General features: G+C 52.5%; 2 protein-coding genes across 3 annotated transcripts; both read left to right on the plus strand.

Moving 5' to 3' along the window:
• The first annotated feature begins 76 nt into the window (after positions 1–76).
• Positions 77–21,947, plus strand: TCF25 (transcription factor 25). Of its 2 annotated transcripts, none has more exons than XM_061370390.1 (18): positions 77–250; positions 1,152–1,319; positions 5,549–5,623; positions 8,127–8,251; positions 9,773–9,838; positions 10,897–10,979; positions 11,772–11,902; positions 14,536–14,635; positions 15,559–15,652; positions 16,599–16,691; positions 17,297–17,402; positions 17,793–17,952; positions 19,147–19,234; positions 19,810–19,968; positions 20,579–20,669; positions 20,951–21,030; positions 21,406–21,478; positions 21,711–21,947. In XM_061370390.1, the coding sequence occupies exons 1-18, from the start codon at positions 80–82 to the stop codon at positions 21,870–21,872; spliced, it is 2,025 nt and encodes a 674-aa protein (XP_061226374.1). In that variant the 5' UTR covers positions 77–79; the 3' UTR covers positions 21,873–21,947. The 2 variants fall into 2 exon arrangements, with proteins under 2 accessions (XP_061226374.1, XP_061226373.1); XM_061370389.1 differs by having other exon boundaries at positions 156–250; positions 1,040–1,319.
• A 1,978-nt stretch (positions 21,948–23,925) lies between these two features.
• MC1R (melanocortin 1 receptor) lies at positions 23,926–24,980 on the plus strand. Its single transcript, XM_061370394.1, has one exon. It carries the CDS (start codon positions 23,962–23,964, stop codon positions 24,904–24,906), a length of 945 nt encoding a protein of 314 aa, XP_061226378.1. The 5' UTR covers positions 23,926–23,961; the 3' UTR covers positions 24,907–24,980.
• The last annotated feature ends 43 nt before the right edge of the window (positions 24,981–25,023 follow it).

The following is a 25,023-nucleotide window of genomic DNA, read 5'->3' on the forward strand; positions in this document are numbered from 1 at the left end:
GGGCCGGCGGCGGGCACGCACGTGCAGTGGTGCCGGGCAAGGGGGCGGGTGCGCGCAGGCGCAGAGCGGGCAGGGCTCTATGTCGCGGAGGGCATTGCGGCGGCTCCGGGGGGAGCAGCGGGGCCAGGAGGAGCCTGGCCTGGGGGAGCTGGGCTTTGAGGTCGGCTGCGATGGGCTCCCGCCAGCCGCCGCCCTCCCTAGGGGACGCCACGGGCAGGCCCGCACCGGTGTCAGCAACCGCTTCGAGCTGGTGAGGGGTGACAGCGGTCGGGACAGAGGTTGGGGCCTGTGGGGTGGGACACGGGGAGTGTGTGAGGTGCGTGAGGTGGCAGCAGGTTGGGGAGGTGGCAGCGGCTGTGAGGGGGTCACTTGGGGCTGTGACCGAGAGGGGTGACAAGGAGGGGACATTTTGGGAGGGGGGATATGGGGTCAGGGCCTGGGGTGGGACGGAGGGGTTCGGGTGGTGCGTGGCTGGGGGTGACTCAGGGGGTTGGTGAGTGGGAGAGGAAGGGCCTGGGTGACGTGGAGGTGAAGGGAGGGCTCAAGGGGCATCAACGGAGAGTGAACAGGAAGGCCTGTGAAGGGGCCTGGGGGGACCAGGCTGGGATGTGCTGGAGCTGGGCCTGGGTGCTGGGGTGGTCAAGCAGTGGGGGAAACTGGTTTTAGAATGTCTCTGCCACCTTTCCAGTGCTGCTAGGTCTCGGTGCTGGAGGTCAGGGACCTTGATGGAACAGATGGGACTTTGGGCTGCTGGGTTCTGGTCACTCCTTGGCCGGTTCTGCTGTCCGCTCTCCTTCCCCAGGGGTTGGTTGTGTGAGCACAGGCTCTTCCCAAGTTAGAGCCCAAACAGGGCCGTGCCGTAGCTGTGTTGTTGTGGCCTTGTGCTCCCCTCCACCCCGTCAGTGGGTGCAGGGCTGTTCAGGCACCTCCTGGGTGACACATGTGAAGTAAGGGGTCATCCTCGTCCATCTGCTGGAGATGCTGCTCAGGCAGCTGAGCCGTGTGCTGCTTCTGCGGCACTTCTCTCCTCTGTTTGCAGGTGGGAGAGGAGCAGACTGGATCCCTGGGGAATTCTGCTCCCTGGGCTCAGGACAGGACAGAGCACAGCCCTGCGCTGGCTGGTTCTGCAGCTTATTTATCTCTGTGTGCAGATCACCGCTGAAGAGTCAGAGGATGAGCTGCCGTCTAGAGAGGAGCAAGTGGACACCTGGCGTGGCACGCAGGATGCAGCAGAAGGGAACAGCAACAGGGCTCTAACGGAAGAGGCTGAAGGCGACGGGCAGAGGAATGGAGAGGAGGCAGTGCAGCCGGACCAAACGGTAACTGAACCACAGAGGCAGTGTTCCTGATAAGGAGATGGTGTTGTGTCCCCATGGGCACTGAGGTCAGGAGGAAAACACCCTGTGGTTTTCACACTGAGATTGCTTCTTTGCTCCTTTTGCTGCGTACCAAATGGAGCTCTACACCACACACCATACATGGAGCTTGGGCTGGCAGGTGCGTGCTCAGTGAAGTGTTTGATTTGGAGAGGAAGGTGTGAGGACTCCAAGCAAATACCAAGCGTAGTCTTCCCTATAGCGTTGTGTTGTTCCATGTTAAGGTTTCCTCCTGTGCTTTGTGTCAGTTCAGAAGTGTCTCCTTGCAGTAGCTAATAATGAAAGGACTGCTTTAATCAACAATTTAACATTGTAAGTCTAGCTTGTATCTCACCAGAGATGAGGGTCAGGGTGGGAGAAGTGTAATTGTCCTCCTGGCCTCACCTCTTGGGGATCAACATTTGGGGTTTCGGTTGCCAGGCAGTGTGGCCAGAGGAGCAAAGACCTCTGTTGTGCTTTCTGGCAGGTTTCTGTGGAGATCTGAGTGACTGGTGAAACTGTAATGTTTGCTAGAAAATAGAAATGCAGTTTACCCTAGAAACTGAAGGAAGAATGAAACCTTTCCTCCTCACCTGGCAGATCAAAACTGTTTGTTGCCTGGTTTTCTAGTCTCAGACATTGATAAGAAAGTCAGCTGAGGCTTAAACCTTTGGTCCTTTTCTCCACTTTCTCCTGGTGCCTTAATTTCCAGTCACTGGCAAACTTGAAGGAATGAATATTGGTTTTATTTAAGGGCCCTCCTGACATGCTAACTGTTACCCACTTCTAGTCGTCCATGTGGGTGCTAGTAATATAGGCAGCAGTAGCCCGGAGAACATGAAGAAGGACTACAGAGCCCTGGGAGAGGTGGTTAGGGGCTCTGGAGCTCAGATTGTCTTTTCATTAATCCTCCAGGATACAGAGGAGGACCCTAAAAAGGCCAGGAGGATTGGCCAGGTTAATAAATGGTTAGAACAGTGGTGCCATAGTCAGGGGTTTGGTTATCTAGAACATGGGACTCAATTTGGGAGGCCAGGTCTGCTGGAGGCTGGTGGAGCTGGTTGAGGGGAAGAGAGGTTTTGGTAGGAGGCTTGCCAGGCTGGTCAAGGATGCTTTAAACTAGATGTGTTGGGGGAGGGGGCATCATTCCATCCCAACAATCCCAGTCAGTTGCCAGGACCTATAATAAATGCTTGGAGCAATGCAGAGATATTCCAGCTGCTCCAGCCAATGACCCAGCTTCACTTGGAGCTCAGCTCAGATGCCTCTATACAAATGCCCGTAGCGTGGGGAACAAACAAGAGGAATTAGAGATGTGTGCTCACCTACGGGGGTATGATATAATTGGTATCACAGAAACATGGTGAGATGGCTCCTGTGACTGGAGTGTTGGAATGGAAGGTTACAGGCTCTTTAGAAAGGACAGGCCTGGCAGGCGGGGAGTTGCTATTTATGTTAGGGATAGGCTGGAGAGTATGGAACTCACTCTGGGGACAGGTGAGCAGTTAACAGAGAGCTTGTGGGTCAGGGTTAAAGGGGAAACAGTGATGGGAGACATTACTGTGGGGATCTGTTACAGACCACCTGATCAAGGAGAACCTGCATACGAAGCACTCTATAGACAGATAGGAACAGCCTCACGCTCACAGGCCCTCGTTCTCATGGGGGGACTTCAACCACCCTGATACCTGTTGGAATGACGGTACGGCCCGGCACAAGCAATCCAGGAGGTTCCTTGATTGTGTGGAAGACAACTTCCTCCTGCAAGTAATAGAGGAACCGACAGAGAGAGGTGCCATGCTTGACCTTGTGCTCACCAACAGGGAAGGGCTGCTTGGAAATGTGGCACTGCAGGGCAGCCTTGGATGCAGCGATCACGAAATTGTTGAATTGTTGAATTTGAGATCCTTAGGACAGTGAGAAGAGTGTGCAGAAGCTGGACTTCAAGAGAGCAGACTTTGGCCTCTTCAGGAACCTCTCAGTAAGGTTCCATGGGATATAGCCCTAGAGGGCAGGGAGGCCCAAGACTGTTGGTTGATATTCAAGGATCACCTGCTCCAAGCTCAGGAGTGTTGCATCCCAACTGGAAGGAAGTGCAGCAGGAGGCCAGGAGACCTCCTTGGGTGGATAAGGAGCTGCTGAGGAAAATTCAAAGGAAAAAGGGGGCTTATAAAAGGTGGAAGCAAGGACAGGCGGCTTGAGAAGAGTACAGGGATGTTGTCCAGGAAGCTAGGGAGCAGGTCAGGAAAGTTAAGGCCCAGTTAGAATTAAACTTGGCTAGGGATGTGAAAAATAACAGGAAGGGATTCTGTAGTTACACTGCAAATAAAAGACAGACTAGGGACAATGGGGACCCTCTCTGGAAGCTCTCGGGAGAACTGGTTGCCCTGGATTTGGAGAAGGCTGAGGTTCTGAATGACTTCTTTGCCTCAGTCTTCACCGGCAAAGGCTCTGACTGCACCACCCAAGACTTGGAAGGCAGACGCAGGGACTGTGAGAATGAAGACCTTGGCCCCACTGTAGGAGAGGATCTGGTTTGAGATCATCTTAAGAACCTGAACGTGCACAAGTCCATGGGTCCTGATGAAATCCATCCGCGGGTCCTGAAGGAGCTGGTGAATGAAGTTGCAAAGCCGCTGGCCATCATATTTGAAAAATCACGGCAGTCAGGTGAAGTTCCCAACGACTGGAAAAAGGGAAATATAACCCCCATTTTCAAGAAGGGGAAAATGGATGATACGGGGAATTACAGACCAGTCAGTCTCACCTCTGTGCCTGGCAAAATCTTGGAGCAGATTCTTCTGGAAGGCATGCTAAGGCACATGGAAAACAACAAGGTGCTTGGTGACAGCCAGCATGGCTTCACTAAGGGGAAATCCTGCCTGACCAATTTGGTGGCCTTTTATGATGGGGCTACAGAACTGATGGACAGCAGTAGAGCAGTTGATGTCATCTACCTGGATTTGTGTAAAGCGTTTGACACTGTCCCACACGACATCCTTGTCTCTGAATTGGAGAGACATCAATTTGATGGATGGACCACTCGGTGGATAAAGAACTGGCTGGATGGCCGCACACAAAGAGCTGTGGTCAATGGCTCAATGTCCGGCCGAAGACCAGTAACGAGTGGTGTCCCTCAGGTGCTGGGACCAGTCTTGTTCAGCATCTTTGTCGCTGACATGGACAGTGGGATTGAGTGCGCCCTCAGCAAGTTTGCCGATGACACCAAGCTGTGTGGTTCGGTTGATACGCTGGAGGGAAGGAATGCCATCCAGAGGGACCTTGACACGCTTGTGAGGTGGGCTCATGCCAGCCTTACGGAGCTTAATCATGCCAAGTGCAAGGTCCTACACCTGGGTCGGAGCAATCCCAGGCACAGCTACAGGCTGGGCAGAGAAGAGATTCAGAGCAGCCCTGTGAAGAAGGACTTGGGGGTGCTGATTGATGAGAAAATGGACATGAGCCGGCTTCAGTGTGCGCTCGCAGCCCAGAAACCAACCGTATCCTGGGCTGCATCAAAAGGAGCGTGACCAGCAGGTCGAAGGAGGTGATCCTGGCCCTTTATTCTGCTCTCGTGAGACCTCGCTTGGAGCATTGTGTGCAGTTCTGGTGTCCTCAACATAAAAAGGACATGGATCTGTTGGAACAAGTCCAGAGGAGGCCACAAGGATGATCAGGGGCTGGAGCAGCTCCTGTATGGAGACAGGCTGAGAAAGTTGGGTCTGTTCAGCCTGGAGAAGAGAAGGCTGCGTGGAGACCTCATAGCAGCCTTCCAGTATCTGAAGGGGGCCTATAGGGATGCTGGGGAGGGACTCTTCATTAGGAACTGTAGTGATAGGACAAGGGGTAATGGGTTCAGTCTTAAACAGGGGAAGTTTAGATTGGATATAAGGAAGAAGTTCTCTCCTGTTAGGGTGGTGAGGCACTGGAATGGGTTGCCCAGGGAAGCTGTGAATGCTCCATCCCTGGTGGCGTCCAAGGCCAGGTTGGACATAGCCTTGGGTGACGTGGTTTAGTGTGGGGCATCCCTGCCCATGGCAGGGGGGTTGGAACTGGATGATCGTAAGGTCCTTTCCAACCCTGACTGTTCTATGATTCTGAGCTGATCTCTGTGGGAAATGCTTGTCTCCCTGTGGAGCTGTCATCCTTGCTGTCTGTAGGCACACTGACAGTTGCTCTGTTTATCTTTGCAGCCCATGTTGAGCAACAAGCCGCGAAAGAAGAAAAAGAAAAGGAAAACCAGGAAGACTTCGGCAGGAGAGACTCTGGTATGTCTGCATTTGCTCTCAGTTAGTGATTGTGCAAATTTCTCCATGGGGTTAGACAAAGTGGTAACTGAGGTAGCTGCAGAAAAGATCTCAAGGCAAAAATGCTCCACTTTTGCATTGTACTCCTTGAAAATTATAAAACAGCAATAGCAGCTTTTGACTGTGGTCCTTCAAGCAGCCAGGGCTGGCACAGCTCTGCAGGTGCTTAGGGCTGTGAAATCCTTTCAGCAGCATCTTCTTTCATCTCTGCTTCAAGGTTTCATGCAGGAGAGGTCCTGTGTGAGATGTTTAGCCATTCTCATTATATTTTCCTTGCCCTGCTTAGGCAGCTTTCCTGGCTCTGCAGAGCCTTGCAGAGCTCCCACTGCCAGATTCCACCATCCACATTCCCTTCTTCTCCGTGCACAGCTGCACACCGTTTCTGCAGTTGAAGATCTGGTCAGTGAATGCTGACAGGAGCATCTGCCACATGTTATTCCTATGGGACATGCTCCATCTCCTCAGTGGTGAAGGGAGCAAGGAGACAGTGATTCTCACTAAGCTATCTACCCCTAAGGAAGCGTGCTTGGAGCCAGGACTTTGTCCAGTGTCTCTGTGTGTTGTATATAAAACTTGAGATGAATCTGTGTGCTTGAATGTACTTTTACCTGATTGAGCTAGGCTGGGAGCCTAAATGGACCACATCATTGGTCTTCTCAACTGAAATAAAGTTCAAGTGGGAGCTAGTTTGCTGTTGAAAGGATAATGAAATCTTAACTATATTAACCATATCTTAACTATTCATGCAAGTGAGACCCTTTGCTCAGCATCTTGAGCCACACTGTGTTGCAGTGCTGAAGGGTGAGCTGTGGGTCCAGTGTCAGTGCTTGGCTGGCCACCTCCTCCCTGGGAATTCAGCTGGATGAGCTCAGGAGTGAGTTACCAAGGCAGAGAACCCAGAGAGCTCATTTCCTCTCACAGTCTCAGAATGACAAGCAGCAGGGTGACATCTGCCAGCTCTAGGGAGAATTCGTACCTAGAAACAGGCAGTTCCATTTGCCAGCTCGAGATAATACTACATTTGATTGAGTGCTTAAATGCAAAGCACGTTTATGCACTTTTCACGTATCCCCTCCATGTGGAGTGGCTATATTTAGCTGGAAGAGGCAAGCTTGCAGTTCTGTTTGGGTGTCTGAATGGAATTCTGTGTTCCACCCACGTTCATCATGAGGAGTATGTGAAGTGGCCATATAAGGAATGTGTCACTTGCAGTTTCTGGGTAAAACCAGAGGAAAATCAGGATGAAAGTGTTCTACAGCTGTTGAATGTGCACTGCTGGATGTATCCTTTGGGTTGTTGGAAGATAGGAAAAGTGAGAGTGCAATACATTAGGGTTGGGTTAAAATCAAGCGGCTTTTGATACCTTATTACCAGGGTCACAGCAGTAGAGTCCTGGGTTCAGCTGTAACAGTTATTTTTCTCTTCCCTGATACCTGGTGCAGTGCTGTGTTTAGGCTTTAGTTGGAGAACATCGATGTCTTCATTGTTGCCATGTAGCATTTACCCTGACCAAAGACTTTTGAGTATCATGCTCTGCCATGAGGAGGGGCACGGGAAGCCGGGAGGAAGCAGAGGCAGGACGCCTGACCCAAACTAGGCAAGGGGGTATTCCATACCACAGCACATCATGCCTAGTATAGAACCTGGGGGGAGTTACCCGGAAAGCCCAGATCCCCCCTTGGGTTGGGCTGGGTCTCGGTCAGCAGGTGGTGAGCAATTGCATTGTGCCTCATGTGTGTTCATTGGGTTTTTTTTTCGCTTTCCCTTTTAATTTTACATTATCTCCCATCATTAGTAGTAGTAGTTTTGTATTATACTTTAGTTATTGGACTGTTCTTATCTCAACCCATGGGATTTACGTTCTTTCTGTTCTGCTCCTCATCCTGGTGGGAGCTGAGTGGGCAGGAGGGAAGTAAGCAGCTGTGTGGTTCTGAGTTACCAGCTGGGCTTAAGCCACAAGTAGCTTAGTGTTTCCGTAGGAAGTAGATGGTACCAGGCTAATTATATAAGTAATTTAAGATTGAAATCATCACTCCAACAGTTCAGACTGTTCTAGGGGTTGTAGTGGAAAAAAAACAAACAAAACAGGGTGAAGGCTGGGTAAGAAGGGGCAGACCAGAGAGCAGACCTCCTGCCAGCTCCTGCCTGGGATAGATAGATTCATCTGGCATATTCAGACTCGGGATAGCAACAGTGCTATGCTACCTTGAGCCAGTGGGGAAGAGCAGCCAGTCCTTCTGGAGGCAGCTGAGAAGGGAAGGCAGGCTCCCGAGTGCTACGTGGAGAGCAGAAGATCTCAATAAGAGAGTACATATGCAGTGGGATAGCAGCAGGGTGAGCAGTAGATGCTACGCTGGTATCGCACAGGGATCGGGATGCACCAAAGGACCTGGAGGCAGTGGGGTGTGATCTCTGCTGTGGTGACTTATTCTGTAATAACTGCCTTGTCTTTGCCTATCTTAAGGAAGACAATGACCTGGAAGACATCGACAGCTTGCTGGAGAAGATTGAGGATACCAGTGGGCTATGGCAGCAGACCCAGAGTGGAATAATTACAGACAGCAGGCCTCTGCTCTATGTAGAGCACAGGTAGTGCCTGCTCCCATCCTGATTTTGGCCTTTGGTGTGATGGAGGTACCTGTTCCCCCAAGGAAGACAGCTGGGAGCCTTCCACTGTGATCTGGCCATCAATTCAGGACCTTGCTTGAAGGGGGTTGTGGGAATGGTTGTGCACACCCCCATTTCTAACTGTTGCTCTTAGATCTGTGTTTGGTTTTGAGCAGTGATTAATATTCTCTGCTGTCAAAACCTGGTTGGAGTGGGTGACTGGACCAGATTAGCCTCCAGAGGTGACTTGCAGCCTAACATACACTGTAGGAGAATCTCTCCGGAACTGCTGAGAATACTGGTGCATTAGCTTTGACATCAAATGGACCTTGCCAGGTGACAGGCTGCATTCAGCCCAGCACTGGGAGAGCAGATCGCAGTACACCATGTGCTGTCCTTCAAGGGGGGCTGTGCAATGCCAGGACCTAATTTCACCAGGAAAGCAAGTTAGACTTGTCTAACCTTTCCTGCATGTCACCAGCAACAAAGTGAGCTAAGCACCAAGCGTGCCCATGAGCTGGAGGATGAACATGTCTCAGGCTTGACATCTGTAACATCTGGGCCTGTATCACACTGGGAAACCTGCTGGGAGTGGGCTGGTTGGTATGTCCAGTGTGTTTCGGAGCACTGGACTGGTGCAGAAGCTTGCAGCTTACTATTCTTGGAGATAACATTTAAACCTGTAGCTGGGTCAACTCAACCAGTCCTGGTTTTGAAACCCCCAGTCACACTGCATCAAAACTGAGTCTAGGCTAGTGCAGCCGCCTCAGAGACACTGCAGTAAGACTAGAATGTTTACCCAAAGGTGGTTTTGAACTCCAGTGACTTCTCAGGTCAAATAAACATTCAGAAACCTTTGATAGCTGGATAATCTCCGAGTAGGTGAGAGATGGCAGTGCTGGATCTCAACCTTCCCACTCCCTCTCTTCAAGCCTGGCTTACTGGGTAGCAGAGAGAAACCACTCTCAAATACATCTCCTTTCTCTGAGCCAAATGTTAGATTAAGGAAACTGTAGGTGTTGTCATGCTTTGTTATGAGTTGTCTCTATTAATCTTCGCCAGCCTCCATGCTGTGGTTAGGATGCTTGCCCTGAGTTGTAGGCTGCTACTGCTAAACTCAGGAGCAGGTAGCTCGTCTTTACCAGGCACACATACCCCAGCTGTGTGCTCCTGAATGGAGGCCGACAGGGGACTATCCCAGACTAAGGCCCCAGCTGCCCTGGAGAGGGCAGCAGAAGTGTGTTCCAGCTCAGTGCTGTCTTTGGAGCAGAGCAGGAGGGCAGCATGCTGCTGGTGGAACAGGGCTTTTGATGCCCCCTGTTCTTGACCAGCTTTAGTCTCCTTTCTGTGTGTTGTGTCAGATCCATGGTGTGTGTGACAGATGGGGGGGCTTGGCCAAAGGCAGTTTGAGGTACAGAGCACTTGGGGTTGATGGAGAGGATTCGAATGCAAGACTTTTGGGCTGTGTTTAACTGCTTTTCTTTCTTGTTTCAACCTTCTCAGAAACTTGAATCCAGAGAACGAGTTGAAGAGATACTTTGGGGCTCGCACTGTACTTGGTGATCAGAGGTTAGTCCAGAACTTAGTATTAAACCCTTTCAAAGTCCACATTGGTGTGTCTGTCCTTCCCTGAGTGCAGCTTACTGAGCCCCCAGTGCCACACCTGGGCAGGGAGTCAGGGTTCAGAGTGTCTTACTCATTTAGTAGTGCTTGTTGCGGCAGGAGAGTGTTTTGTTAGTGAGTAAGACTTCTGCAGTTTTTTTGACCGCATTTGCTTCTAAAATCCTTTCACTCAAATCCATAGAGTGTAGACTCTTAGATTATTTCTCCCTTTTCCAGCGTTTGTCTCCTGTGTCTGTTGCAGAGTCTGATGTCTTACAGAGTGAACCCTGAATACGTTCCAGGGGGTTTCATGCACTGTTTTCGTGGGCTTAGGAAACCCCCTGCTGTTTGGGCACAAGGTCTCTGTGCAGTTATCCATTGCACTGTGGTCAGCATCATCCATGAACTCCCTGCTTTCATGAGCTGGTTAAAAAATGTGCATGTAAGAAAGGATTAAGGTCAGAGCGGTTATGGTGGAAGCAAGAACTTTCTCTTAGAGAGTCTGTGGAAGAATATTTAGTGCTTGAGGAAGATGCAGCAGTGCCTTATGGAGGAAGCATGACTTTACTAGAGCAGCCTCAATTTCTGGTTTCCTTCTACTGTGAACAAGTGCATTGGTTGCATTTGTGAATGCAGCTTAAACTGAATTAGTTGACATTTGAAGGCACTGCTGGGAAGAGAGGTGAGTCAGGGGCATGTGGGGCTCTCTCAGTGGGACTGAGAAGCTGTTTGAAGCAAAGAAGCAGCTGAGAACTTGGCAGGAATAAAAACGGGGGAGAAGCTATTGAAGTGGAAATGCTGGAGGCACTGGCTGGCCCAGAGAGAAATGCTTCACGTAAAGCAGAGCCTGGGTGAAAGTATGTTGTGTCTTGAAGGCAGACATGTTTAAACTCCTGGGCAAAAGCCCTGTGGCAGGGCTGCAGATGGGGAAGAAGTTGGATCTCTCTTTTTTTTTTCCCTGAATCATCCTTTTTCTGGCTGGTTTCAGCTCTCCTCAGTGACGTGTCAATGTTTTATTTCCCCAGGCCAAGGCAGAGGCAGCGCCAGCACGTCCGCAGCACGTGGCTGACAGTCCCAAAGAATACCTGGCCACGCTATGGCAAAACAGGTGAGGCTTTTGGTACTGCTGCCTTGGCACAGGCACTGCTAGAGCCTCAGTGCATGGAAACCAGAGCTGCTTTCATGAGCTGCCAGGCCCAGGATAAGCACTGGCTGATGTGGAAAGGGAACTGCTCTGCAGCTGATGGAAATAACCTCCTTCCTCACACGGAGAACTCTGTCATGTTTTGTCTTGGTATTTGAGGGGTTCTTTTCCCCCTTCATGGAAGTAGCAGGTGATGAGAACTTGCTGTCTTAACAGCAGTGTTGCTGAAATATATGTATCTACAAGGATGCTGGGCAGGGACTCTTCATCAGGGACTGTAGCGATAGGACAAGGGCTGATGGGTTCAAACTGTAACAGGGGAGATTTAGGTATATAAGGAAGAAACTCTTCCCTGTGAAGAGTTGTGAGGCGCTGGCGCAGGGTGCCCAGAGAAGCTGTGGCTGCCCCATCCCTGGCAGTGCTCAAGGCCAGGTTGGACACAGGGGCTTGGAGCAAGCTGCTCTACTGGAAGGTGTCCCTGCCTGTGGCAGGGGTTGGTAAGGTCCCTTCCAAGCCAAACCATTCTATGATTCTGATATCCATGGGGAAAGCAAGCAGCCTGCACTTCTGTAGTGGGTTTCAGACTTTGACTCATGAGAGGAGGGAAAGGAGTGAAATTCTTAGGAGTTTCTGAAGACACGTCTGGCTTTGGACCCAGTGACATGAATGAGCTTTCTGTGTGATAAGAGAGCAGAAGAGCTGCTCTTACTGCTGTGCTGGCAGTGGTGGTACCCACGTCTCCCATGCACCCTGTAGGCATCACCATGCAGCTGATGGACACCAGGAGAGGAGTTCAGTACTTCACATTCGAGCACCATCGCGAGTACCAGCAAGTGCAGTTCAAGTTTCTGGATGCTGTAGAGTCTATGGACCCGAACAACATTGTGGTAGGTTGTGAAATCGGGTTGCCCATGCTTTTACTTCCTGTAGCCACTTTCCCTGGCAGGGGAGGTGGGCTGATGCATACCAGGGCTTTTCTTTTTTGCCAGTCTCATTTTGAACAGTAGAGCCCTGTGCCCCCTCCATGTGGGGTGAGGTAGCATTGCTTGCTGAGCTCCACTAAGGTAAGTGAGCACCTTGGTGCAAATGAAGTCCAGTGGCTGGTGGCAGAACCTTGGTAGCTCTGTCCAAGAACATGCCATGTAGCCATCTGGAAGAGGAGCCCATTGAAAGGCTTTGGCTGAAAGGGTAGGAATAAAGCTCCCTTGTCTCAGCTCCTCAACTGAAGAAAAATACTGTATAAATGGATCTTTAAATGGGAATCTAAACTATAGCTGTTCTATTTATAAACTTGCATAAGTGAAAATGTGTCTTTTGATATTTCAGCAAAACAGTCTTTGTATTGAAAGTTCTTCATGTGTGTCCAAGCTTGTTGAGTGGAATGGTAACATTTATAGTCTGTAGTGATAAACAGTGGTAAAATTGCTCTGCACGCTGCAGGACCATAACGGAGGTATTTTTGCTCAGAAAACCATAGCCACATGAGCTCAGATACATACCCTGGAGACATTTCTTAAAGAGGCCATTGTCTACTAAATAAAACTTAACTTCTTTCTGCTTTCCCACCCTCTGCTCATGTTCACTGTACTCTCCAGCTCATAAATTCTGCCTGCTGACTGGATGGAGGGATTTGCATTAAATGATGCAAGGTAATTCCTCTGCAGCAGCGATGCACCAAAGAGCCAGTATCTTAAGGGCAGCTCAAACACGGTCTTGCTTTGCAGAGCAGGCTGGGATTTCCATGGTGCTTTCTTGTCCCTGTTAAGTGGGTCTGGCTGTGTTTGAAGATACTGGCTTTGATCTGACAGAGGGGAGATTGAGATGAGCTCTTAGGCAGAAGTTCTTCCCTGTGAGGGTGTTGAGGCACCCTCCTCTGGGCAGATGTCCCTGTCCGTGACAGAAGGTTGGGATTGGATGAGCTTTAAGTTCCCTTCCAACCCAAACCATTCTATGCTATTACTACAGCTTTAGTCTTCTACTCTTCTGTTAAGGGTAAAACTTAACCTATGGGTTCACTGATGCTAGAAGTACTTCAAACCCCAACCAGTTTATCTGCAGTAACCACAGTCTCAGTGTAATTGGAGCCCTGGTCTGCCTTGCTGCCGTCACTCAGCATACAAAAACTTATTCTGGGGGGAGTCCTGCTCAGTGAGTGCTTTTTCTGCTCTTGCTAGTGGATTGAAAGGGTCTTGCTGGAGAAGCTGTGTGTGAAGAGTGCTTTTTGACATCACCATGACTATTGGTGCTTCATCTCTTCCAAAAAGGACAGAAAAGGAGCTTAAGAGCTAGCAAAGAGGGGGTAAAACATCAGGCAAGTGGCACTGAGGCAAAGGCACTGGGCTGGGACAGGTCAGAGCATAAAGGCTTTGTACTGTAGGTGGTTGCACTGGCCACCATCCTGTACAACTTCTGGACCTTTTGAAGCTGCATTTTTCAGTTTAATGGGAAAGAAAATCCTCAAACCAAAGTGTGAGGAAATGTAAAGTAGTTTCACTATTTTAATATTGGAACTGAGTTTGAGGTCCTTGGGAAACGTAGCCCATTTATAGTGAATGCAGAAGGGGTTTGTGGTTGAAGTTCTATTCTGAAGTCTGGAAAAGAATTGATCCATTACTGCTCAGGAGCTGAATCCTGCAGTTGCAATAGATGTATCAAAATGTCCTCCTAATACCTGATGAAAACACCAAGAATTATTAAGAGATAGGGAATAAACCAAATACGTAATTATGGCTGATGTGTGCCTTTTGACTCCTGAATGCAGTCCTGGGCCCTCCTGTTCAGAAGGGAATGGAGGAGCTGGGAGAGATTCAGAGGACAGTAGAGATGATCAAAGGCCTGGCATGGCCCTGGCGCTGGAAGAGCTGGGTTGACTGGAGCGATCTGCCTGAGGGAAGCTGTGATCAAGGGCTCAGATCGTGCTCTGAGTGGGGAGGGATCTCCCTGCTGTTCCTTTCAGCACATGGACAGAGCTGGCAGGTTGCGATGAAAAGTTCTTCACACTGTGTACTTAAGCAGCAGCTTCCTGTGTTGCAGTGCTGAGGTGCTGGAAAGGTGTCAGGAAGGGAACAAATTCATGAGAGGAGATGCCACTAATGTGAACAGCATCTTTGATAGAGGGGTTTCTGAACCCCTAGAAGTTGGCAGCTTAGGGTGTGCTGGGAGCCATCATGTATGCCCAGCCTGGTGCCCTCTTTCCCAGGCATCTGATTTTGGAGACAGGGTGAGATGGACATCTACTCTGACCCAGTGTGGCTGTTCTTAGGTTCTTCTAATCCATCGTTTCAGCTTTTCACATGAGGTGTGTCCTGAGCATTGCATTACAGTCTGAGCATTGTCTCTCTGATGGTGTGGGACAGGATTTCTTCACCTTCAGCTATCTGAGCAAGACCAGCCTCTCTCTCGTGTGTGGTGTAAGGGCATTTGCCTCCCTGCCAGGCTTTCAGAGCTTACCTTGTAGGCAGAGTGCACGAGAATACAGTGATTCGTGCCATCATCTAATAAAGCTCATGTTCTTCCGTAGCTGCTGCTTCAGATGAATCCATATCATGTAGACTCCCTTCTGCAGCTCAGTGATGTGTGCCGGATGCAGGAGGATCAGGAGATGGCCCGTGATCTCATAGGTAAGAGCTGAGGTGAGGAGCAGAGGTCCTGATGTGAATTAGTGATCAAAGGCTTTTGGCTTTGGTTTATAGGAAAGCAGCAAACCAGCAAAGTTGGCTTGGCTCTGTGTTTGCGACTGGGGCTGTGAGCACTCAGCCTTCCATTGTCTTGCAGATCAGCAGCTTTTGCTGGAGGCTTTTAAACAGAGACAGACATGCTTATCTGGGCCAAAGCACATCAAGCGATCACCTTCAAAATGAATAGAAGGATTGTCTGGACATGGTGGAGTCCCACCAGCAGGAAATCCATTACAGGAGGAGAGTCTGACTTAGAAGATACAACATACATCAGTGCAAGGGGCTACTACAGGAAGCCTACCTCTCTGCAGGGAGCCAGCCCTGCCCTCCAGGCCAGCCTGCCTTGCCTTCCTCTGACCAGCATCTTGCAGGTCAGGTCCTGCTTGCTCCTCAGGGCTTCATGGAGCAGGAGGCATCCCAGAGGATGCTGTCCCTTGGATGCCCGTGCTGCAGTCTCTGGTGTCAGATGGGCTGTTTGGTGTTAGATGAGGCATGTGCTCTGCAGCATGATAACAGAAGCAAGAGGTAAGGTGAGGATGGGATCTTTGGCTTCCCTTGTGAAAATAATAGTGACAGAGGCAGCCGTACCAGTGTCAGTCCCAGACCTCTAGAAGAGTTACTTTCCACAACTGGAGCATCATCTAATTTCCCACAGAAGGGAAGAGGGCTCACCTCCCTGGGTGTATCTGTTGCAACCACATGGTCTGCAGTAGCTTTGTGCTTTCCTAGGCTATGAGCAAGCGTGTATCTGGGGGTCAGAGCTCTCGGTGTCTTCTGGGCTAAATGAATTGCCTTTCTGTGCGCTCTGGGACTGTGTGGTGTGCTGGGGTGATGGCATGCCCTGACACTGTCCTTGCTGCCTACAGAGCGAGCGCTGTACAGCATGGAGAGCGCCTTCCACCCCGTCTTCAGTCTGACCAGTGGGACCTGCAGGCTGGACTACCGGCGGCCTGAGAACAGGTATGTGGCACATCTGCCTGCCCCACGTCTGCTGGAGAGCCGTCACAGCGTGTCCTGGCCTACTTTGGGCACGGAGGCCCAGATTCCCAATGTCTGCTGCGTCATCCATGGTGGCAGGGGGACCTTGAATGTCCCTTTCTGTCAGAACAGGCTCTGGCAGTTGGTGACAGTGCCCTCAGCAAGGCAGCAGCTCCTGAGATGGGTGCTGGGGTAAACGCAGCTCTTCCTTCTTTACCAAGCTCTTTCCCAAGGGGTTTCTTCCTGTAGCAGTAGCTGTTTCTCCCTGTCATATCCTTTTCATGTGACCAGTGCCCCTTAGTCCAAAATGGCGTTTATTGTCACGGTATGTTTATGACTGTGCTTGGTCACTTTGCTTCCTGCCCAGCACTTGCCTGGCTCTTTACATAATGACAGCTCTGCAGCTGCAGGGAAAGGTGACTTTATCCTGGGAATTTTCCAGTCAGCTGACCCATGTCATCTCTCCCGAACTGCTGTACCTAGAGGTTGATCACATTTCCAGGACCTGCTCGCTGACAGGCTTTGTGCCACCTGTGACCTGAACACTGCGATCTGTAACACCAGTTTGGGTGCTAGTGCTCCTCTGATAATACATCACTGTGTCACTGTCCCTGTGGCTGGGCAGGCTGGGACAAGGCAGGATTGAGACGTTATGGGTTTCCTTTTTTTTACTGTCTGAGTTGTCGGCCCTGGTCTGTGGAGTCCATGCCCTGATCTGTGCAACCCCTACAGTTGCACAAAGAGATAGAAGCAGTAAGAGGTGGGAACGTGGAGAGGTCTGTGGCACCTTGTACTGCACCAGGCTAGGTTCCCTGGACCCTCCAGGTTGCACCACAGTGCTGATGCTCAGGGAGCTGGGGCTGGCTCTGTGTCCCCAGTTGTGAGCTCCAGATATGGCTTCTAAAACCTATTGCTGTTTGCCACACAGGGCTTTCTTCCTGGCCCTCTTCAAGCATCTGATGTTTCTGGAGAAGAGAGGCTGTCCCCGCACAGCTCTGGAGTTCTGCAAGCTGATTTTGAGGTAGGTGACCTTGCCAAGGGCTGTGCCCCATTCTGTGTGGAACAGGACAGGGCATTGCAGGCTGTGGCAAACACACTTCTAACAATGCACCAAACCTGACCTGGGCAGGACAAAAACCTTGGAGGTGCTCTGCGCTCCCAGGTTCAGTGAGGGCTGTTTCCACTCCTTACAGATGCAGTGTCACAGGTTAGCTTTGTGCACATCTGTGGTGCTATTTTGAAGAGAGGTGATTGTGGAGAAGGAGATTTAAGCAGATGGGACCAGGATGGCCCTTGCACTTGACTGCTGACCTGTGTGCCTGGCTGGTTGGTAGAGAGGAATTCAGACTCTCTGTGGAGTAGGTGTACAGTGGTGGCTTCAGTCTTCCTCATAGGTGGTGATGGGGCACTGTCACCCCTCTGCAGGGACACAAGAGAGGGCAGGGCATTGACCATCATCCTGGCCATGTGGGAACAATCATGTTCTTGTTCTCCCTGCTTGCTGAGTCACGGAAGTTCTCTGGATGCTAGTGGGAAAGTCTTGTTTGACTTAGAAACAAGGGCAGCTATTTCAGCTGTTGTGACCCTGAGTTTTATTTCCCTTCCTTGTGTTCTCTCCCCCTGAAGCCTTGATCCAGAGAATGACCCACTGTGTGTGCTGCTGATGATTGATTTTCTATCCCTCCGAGCTAGAGAATACACCTTCCTGATCCGCATGTTCCAGGAGTGGGAGGTGAGATGCCAAGAAGCAGCCCTGCTGAGAGAGGCAGAGAGGGGGAAAAGCTGCTTCCTGATGGGGGAGCAGGGAGACCTGCCTGGGCTGTGTCACAGTGCACAAGGGATTCCTAAGGAGGTTATTCCTTCGCAGCTGCCTGGCAGCCAGGCTGCCATCCCAACAGCATCGGAATGACCTGTGAAGGCTCGGGGGGAAGGCTGTTTTTGTAATCCTGGTACCCTGAAAACAATTGTACAGACTCAGATTGCTTACTCAGTGATGGGGGCACCGAGCCAGCAGCTGTAAAGTAACTTAATCGAGTGAGCAAGAGCCTGTGTGCAGCCCAGCCCCGTCGGGATGATTCTGCATAGCATCATTTCTCGTTAAATGTGTCCCTCTGATCTGCAGAGTCACCGGAACCTGTCCCAGCTGCCCAATTTTGCCTTCTCGGTGCCGCTGGCCTATTTCTTCCTGAGCCAGCAGGAGGAGCGCTCCGAGCTGGAGCTGAGCCAGGCCCGGGAGAAAGCCGCCCGGCTCATCCAGCTCGCGTTGGTCATGTTCCCAAGCGGTAAGTCTGTCCCCACCGGTAAGTCTGTCCCCGCAGGCTTTGCCGCTCTCTCCATCTGTGAGAGCGCAGGCTGGGTCCCAAGCAGGCAAATGCAGAGACAGCAGTTTGCCTGTGGCTTGCAAATGATGTTCACCTCTGTCTGTGGGAGATGGGAGCCCTGACTCGGAGGGTGACCAGGCAGGCTGGCTATGGTGGCAGGTAGAATCCCAGACTGGTTTGGGCTACAGGGGACTTTAAAGCTCATTCAGCTCCAACCTCTGCTGTGGGCAGGGACCCCTTCCTCTAGAGCAGCTTGCTCCAAGCCCCTGTGTCTAACCCGGCCTTGAACACTGCCAGAGATGGGGCAGCCACAGCTTCTCTGGGCACCCTGTGCCAGCGCCTCAGCACCCTCACAGGGAAGCAGTGGTGGTGAGATTCAGCCTTCCTGCACCGTGGCAGGGCCGGTGAGAGCATGGTGGAGCTATACAGGGCACCCCGCAGCTGTGAGCCCTTGACGTGAGTGTTAGGAAGAGACTGGTGATTGTTCTCTGCGCTGCACAGCCTCCTTGGAGCAGCTGATGCCCCTTCATTAGAGATGGTCATGGGCAAGTTGGGGGGAGCATGAGAACCAGAGCCTTGGAGCAGGAAAATATTTCACCCCAGGGTTGCCCAGACCAGAGACAGCAAGTCTCTCTTGGCTTTCCCTCCCAGACACTGCTGGGCTTTAGATGTGCTCTTCATGGGTGCCCATCTCTCTTGCTTTCATCAAGCTGGTGCTGCTGTCCATGAAAGGAGATGCAGAGCCCCTCTGGGCGCACAGGAGGGTGTGTCTTTATAGGCAAGAATAACCAGCTCTCAAACAGAGGTTTAGTTTTGTGGTGGCAGAAACCATCTTTTTCGTCATGGTGACTGAAATAAAACCCTTGTTCAAGTTCAAAGACCAGCAGTGTTAAGTGCAGAAAATTTCACCTTATTGCATCAGGGGAAAAAAAAGTTTGTTGTTCTTTTACATTTACCCTGAATATGTTTCCATCATCCACACAGAGATCAGAGCACACCACAGCCCCCAGCAGCATCCTCACACCCCACGTGCATCTTCCATCAGTGCCTTGATGGGGTGCTGCCCCCCCAGGCTGGAGCTGTGTCCCTGCAGCTCTCGCCATGCTGTGGTGCTCCTCACCAGGCTGTTGATAATGAGTTGTCTGTCTCCTGCAGTTCTTATGCCGTTGTTGGATCACTGCAGTGTGCAGCCCGATGCCAGGGTGGCGAACCATTCCTTTTTCAGGCTGAATGCTCAGATCAGGTAAGCCCTGGAGATGTTGTCAGTGAAGAGAAGGAATTGATCTTGCTGGTAGTGGGGCTTTTGCTTGCTCAGGCAGCTAATGGAGTTACAAAACTGCGGAGGAAAATATTTGGTTTCCCTGAGTAGGCTCGTAGATGCTTTGATAATGGATTTCCATAATGGCCACCAGATAACGCTGATAGACGCTCCTCACTTTAATGCAGATGGGTCAGAAGTTCATGCTGAAGCTTGTTGCTGCCTGTAGTGAGAGGGAACAATGTGTGTGTGCTCTCAGGGCAGGCTGTCTCCTGCCAGTCTGGATGTCCCTGACATGTGGTCCTCCCAAACACATAAATGGTCTCCTCCTCGTGGCAAGGCAACATTAACTTTCATCTCATGGCTGTGCTTATCCCAAAAATAGACAAAGACAGAAAAGCTGCTGAAGATAGATAGAAATAGCAAAGCAGGGAGCTTGTGATTCCTCTCTTTGTGTTCTCGAGCCTAAGCACAGTGCAGAGACGAGCCCTTGCCAGCCCTCACAGGGACCTGCAGGTGGGAAGGAGGAAAGTGCCATGAATAACAACTGTCTCCCGTAGACAGCCTCCTGCCCTGAACCAGCTGACATGCCTCTATGTGGGAAGGACTCACGCACTGTGGAAGGACCCAGCTGTCATGGCATGGCTGGAGACCAATGTCCACGAGGTGCTGTGCATGGTGGATGCCCAGGACCCGCTGGTGGAGGAGTCTGAGCACAAGTGAGTGCAGCAGGAGGAGGTGAGCGGTGCTCACACCAGGCATGGGTGATTGAACACGGGGACAGAGCGGGGCAGGGAGCCCCTCAAGTACCCTTCTGATGGTGGCTCCTGATGCCAAATGTTACATAGTGGGAGGCAAAAGCTTTCCTGTATATTATGTAGACATGAATTAAGAGCTGTACCTCTCACTGGGGAGTATGTACTACATGCGCTTCCCCAGCCTTGGCCAGCACATATATATGCTGGGAGGGCCAAGGGGCTGCTGGCGGGTAGAGGCAGGAATGGCTGCACAGCTCACGTGCATGTGCTGCACAGGGCAAGCTTAGAAACACATCCCAACTCTGAGAAGCAGGAGAGAGGCATTAGGTCTTCTCCTAAACTGGAGTTAGTTTGCTCTGCTGGCCCAGTGAGAAAGATCTTTACAGTGTCCCTGAACTGTTCTTCTCCTTGGTCTGGAGGTCAGCAGCTGCCAAGCAATTTTGGCTTGGCTTCAAGCTGATTCCATCCAGAGCCAGGGATGAAGCTGATGGTGCACCTAGAGAAGCAGAAATTAAAATGTGGCTGTGCTGAGCTGTGCTCAGTGCTGTCCTCTGTCCCCTCTCCGCTTTAGGAGGAAGATGCGGTACCAGAGCGCGCCCAGGAACATCTACAGGCACATCATCCTCTCAGAGATGAAGGAGGCCACGGCAGCTCTGCCTCTGGTGAGGGGTCTTGATGGGGCACAGGCACTGCCACTGCCACATCCCTGCTGTGCACACAGATGCTGGGCATGTCTTAAACCCCAAACCCAGCAAAAAGTACCCACCTGACCCTGAAGTGTCCTCTCTATAGCTCAGCTTCCCAGGCCATCACAGAGGGCATGTGTGGACAGGCTGGGCACTGCACTCCCCCAGGCCTGTCCAGCTGGTCTGATAATCCCCATGCCTTGGTGCTTGCTGCTGCTCGCAATGCAGCTTCACCCCTTCTTTTTCCTTCCCCCCAGGAGGTGACCTCGCAGCCTGTGATGGGGTTTGATCCGTTGCCTCCTTTGGACTCCATTGTTTCCTACACCAGACCAGAAAGGTACCTCCTCCTCCTCCCCTTGCTTCTGGGCTGGCACAACCAACATGTTCCTGTCACGCCCTCAGCCCCAGGCCTGGGTGCACATGGGTGCTCAGAGCTGATGGTCCTCCTCCATCTCGGAGAGGAAGAGCTGCCTGGCCTGTGGCATATACAGGCAGGACTGGTCCTGCCACTTCTCCTCGGTGGTCACCACTGGAGAGGGCAACTGTTCGCAGCCATTAAGACAAAGGCCACTGATCAGCTGCTGGCTCAGGGGCACTCGGGTGCTGTTCTGGACAGTGTGGTTCTCCCCAGCATCCCTGTGCTGCCTCAGCCCCAGCGCAAGGTCGAGTACCAAGCTGCTCCCTTAACCCTGCTGCGACTTCTGTCTTTCAGGACAACTCATCCATCCAACGAAAGCACTTTATCTCTCTTCTTCCGCTCGCTGTTGCCAAATTTTAACTTGCAGGTATGTGCACTGGGCTCCTGCAGGCAAATCTGAGCACGCTTCTGCTGTCGGTACACAGTAGTTTCCACTGCACAGTGTTTCTGCAAAGGGAGTGGCTCTTGGCATATGCAGTGTGTATTAAACGTCAGGTTGCAAAGCAGCCTGATTCTTTTTGGCAAGCAGCAGCGTCTCTCCCTGCCTGCTGCAGGCATGCAGCTCCCTGCATGGCTGCTGTAGCTCTGCTGTCTTGCAGGAGGATCTCAGGCGTGATGGGGATGAAGAGGCTGGAGCAGGACAGGACCTGAACCAGGGGGTGAACAGGCTCATGGCAGCCATGCGGGACATGCTGGCAAACATCCAGTTCCAGGAACCCCCCCGAGATGACAACCCTGAAGGAGATGGTGACTGGGACTGAGCCGAGAACACGTGTCATTCCCCACCCCTCTGTGACCGCCCCCCGCCTCCTGTCCACTCCAATAAAGTGGACACAGAGCTCCAGGCGTGCACTCACTGTGGAGATGGGCTCTGGTGGGAAGGGGCAGGGCTGCCACCATGGCATCTTTCACCTCTCAGTGGGGGCTGAGGGCTGTCTGAGCAGGCACAGCTAATCTACAGCAGCTGTCCCTCTGCCGCCTGTCAGCTTAGTCCCTTCTGGCCTCCTCCAAGCGTGTTTGATGCCCCCTTCCTCTCCGGCTCTTGCCTTGTTTAATGCCTGGATGCTTTTTTTCCGTGCTCCTGAGCCTGAAGCCTCCTTCCCTTCATGAAACAGCACTGGGTCTCTGACAAAGAGCTCAGGGTCCCTGCTCTGGTACCGTTGGGGCACGGCAGAACACAGAACGGTTCAGTTTGGAAGGGACCTTAAAGATGATCTAATCCAACCTCCTTGCCATGGGCAGGGACACCTTCCACTAGACCAGGTTGCTCCAAGCCCCATCCAACCTTGCCTTGGACACTACAGGGCCTCCCTCAGAGCTGCAGCTCTCCCTGTGCTGCTGGAGGACTGTGCAGAGCGGCTCTTCCATGCACTGCAGCCATTCCATCCTGCTGGAAGCAGAAATCATCCCTCCTCTTTGTTTTCTCCATCCCTCATCTCGCCACCTTCACCTTACAGAGCAGGGGATGAGATCAGCTGCACTCAAACCTTTTAACTCATTCTTGCTGCCTGCACAGCTTTTTCCTCTTATTCTGCTGTGTAACGCTGAGCCAGGCTGTGCTGCCCGGAATCAATCCGGGAGGGCTCCCTGGAGAGCAGCCTGGATGCTCAGGGAGGGGGCTGGGGCAGGCACAGGCCCATCCAGAGCTTGGCTCCCTGTGTTGTGCCCTTGCATCACTCACTTTTGCAGATCTGGCATTTTCCAAGGCCTCCGTTTGTGAAGCTGAACATTTCCCAGCACATACTGGTGTGCTGGGAGGGGTGGCGGGAAGATGGGGGATGTTGATCCCAATTCCTGCTATTTACATTTCCCGGGGGGTGATCAGGATTTTGCCGCTCATCCAGCACCATGTGTTCATCGGCTTCAGCTCAACACATGTCACATGTGAGCTGTGCTGGTGCTCGCGGTGAGGAAGGCACCATGGCAGCCTGGGACCCCTGTTCCCAGCGCATCCGGAGCCGCAGGGTGCTCTGTGCCATGGTGAAGGGCTCCCAGAGCCTCACAGGAAGGAGCGGATGCAGCCGACCGCAGGATGGGTCTTTTCATGCAGATGTGAATTGCCTCTTTGGCAGCCTAGCGGCTCCAGGCATCAACACCAACCTAAGGCACATGATGGTCACATGGGCCCCATGTCCCCCCAGCCCGCTGGGGCTCCAGCCGGAGCACGGGTGCAGCATTTAATGGTGCTTTTGACGATCCCTACTGCACCCATTGCCTGCCCCGATCGTACAAAGCACCTTCCCTGGGGCCAGGCCAGGCCATTGGTGAGGCCAGTGGTAGAGGTGGCGACTGGGAGAGGCTCCTGTAGCAGGGATGATCCTACCGGAGTCCTGAAAGCACGCGGACACCCACAGGCACACAGTCCATCGGGATGCTGGGATCTCCCAAGCACACGCAGGACTCCAGGACGCAGAGGACCTCTACGGCACACGCCACCCAAGCGTCACAGCACAGGGGTATGTGGTCTCCCTGGTGACCCCAAGCCCATGACTCCCCAGGGCTGTGTGGGGGTCCGGCAACCCCAACCTCTGCAGCAGCTCGTCCCACTGCCAGGGTGCCCCCGTCATGCAGGTGCCCACCCTCCTCGGGAGGAGGAGCTGCGGGAGCTGGCTTTAAAGTGGGGCAGAGAAACGGCCCTTTCTTCCTCAACACCCTGGTGCAGTGGGTGCGCGGCAGCGGGACACTGGGCAGAGCTGGCGAGGAAGCAGCCGTGACACCGGGGGGGGGGGGGGGGGGGGAACCCTGCACCCCCAATTCCTCTGCGTCCCCTCGGCAGTGCTGGCGGGCATCGCGGCAGGGCACAACGGGGTGTGCGGATGCTGTAGGGGGCCCTGGGGCTGAGTTGGGGCCATGTTAACATTGGCCCCCCTACGTCTGCTGCGTGAGCCCTGGAACAGCAGTGAGGGCAACCAGAGCAATGCCACGGTTGGGGTCAGCAGTGGCTGGTGCCAGGGGCTCAACATCCCCAATGAGCTCTTCCTCACACTGGGGCTGGTGAGCCTGGTGGAGAACCTGCTGGTGGTGGCCGCCATCCTGAAGAACAGGAACCTGCACTCGCCCACATACTACTTCATCTGCTGCCTGGCTGTGTCTGACATGCTGGTAAGCATCAGCAACCTGGTGGAGATGCTCTTCATGCTGCTGGTGGAGCATGGCATGCTGGTGATCCACACCAGCATTGTCCGCCACATGGACGACATCATCGATATGCTCATCTGCAGCTCCGTCCTGTCCTCCCTCTCCTTCCTGGGGGTCATTGCTGTGGACCGATATATCACCATCTTCTATGCCCTGCGCTACCACAGCATCATGACACTGCAGCGGGCTGTGGTGACCATGGCCAGCATCTGGCTCGCCAGCACGGTGTCCAGCACCATCTTCATCACCTACTACCACAACACCACCATCCTCCTCTGCCTCATCAGCTTCTTCCTCTTCATGCTGGTCCTCATGCTGGTGCTCTACATCCACATGTTTGCCCTGGCCCGACACCATCTCCACAGCATCTCCAGCCAGCAGAAGCAGCCTGCTGTCTACCGTGGCAGCAGCCTCAAAGGAGCCGTCACCCTCACCATCCTCCTGGGAGTCTTTTTCATCTGCTGGGGCCCTTTCTTCTTCCACCTCATCCTCATCGTTACCTGCCCCACCAACCCCTTCTGCACCTGCTTTTTCAGCTACTTCAACCTCTTCCTTATCCTCATTATCTGCAACTCTGTGATTGACCCCCTCATCTATGCCTTCCGGAGCCAGGAGCTTCGGCGGACGCTGCGGGAGATGGTGCTGTGCTCCTGGTAGGGAGTGGGACACCGATAATGGTCCAGCCGCCCCGCCACGGGACAGAAGGACGGATGAGATGGGATGCACCGCGGGGTTTCCAGCTCTGGCATCCGATGCGGGCTCAGGGACTCGCGG

The sequence above is a fragment of the Neopsephotus bourkii genome, unplaced genomic scaffold, assembly GCF_033783945.1.
Source record: "Neopsephotus bourkii isolate Nb327-2 ecotype Australia unplaced genomic scaffold, CSIRO-AGI_Nbou_v1 NB_1541, whole genome shotgun sequence".
NCBI lineage: Eukaryota > Metazoa > Chordata > Aves > Psittaciformes > Psittacidae > Neopsephotus > Neopsephotus bourkii.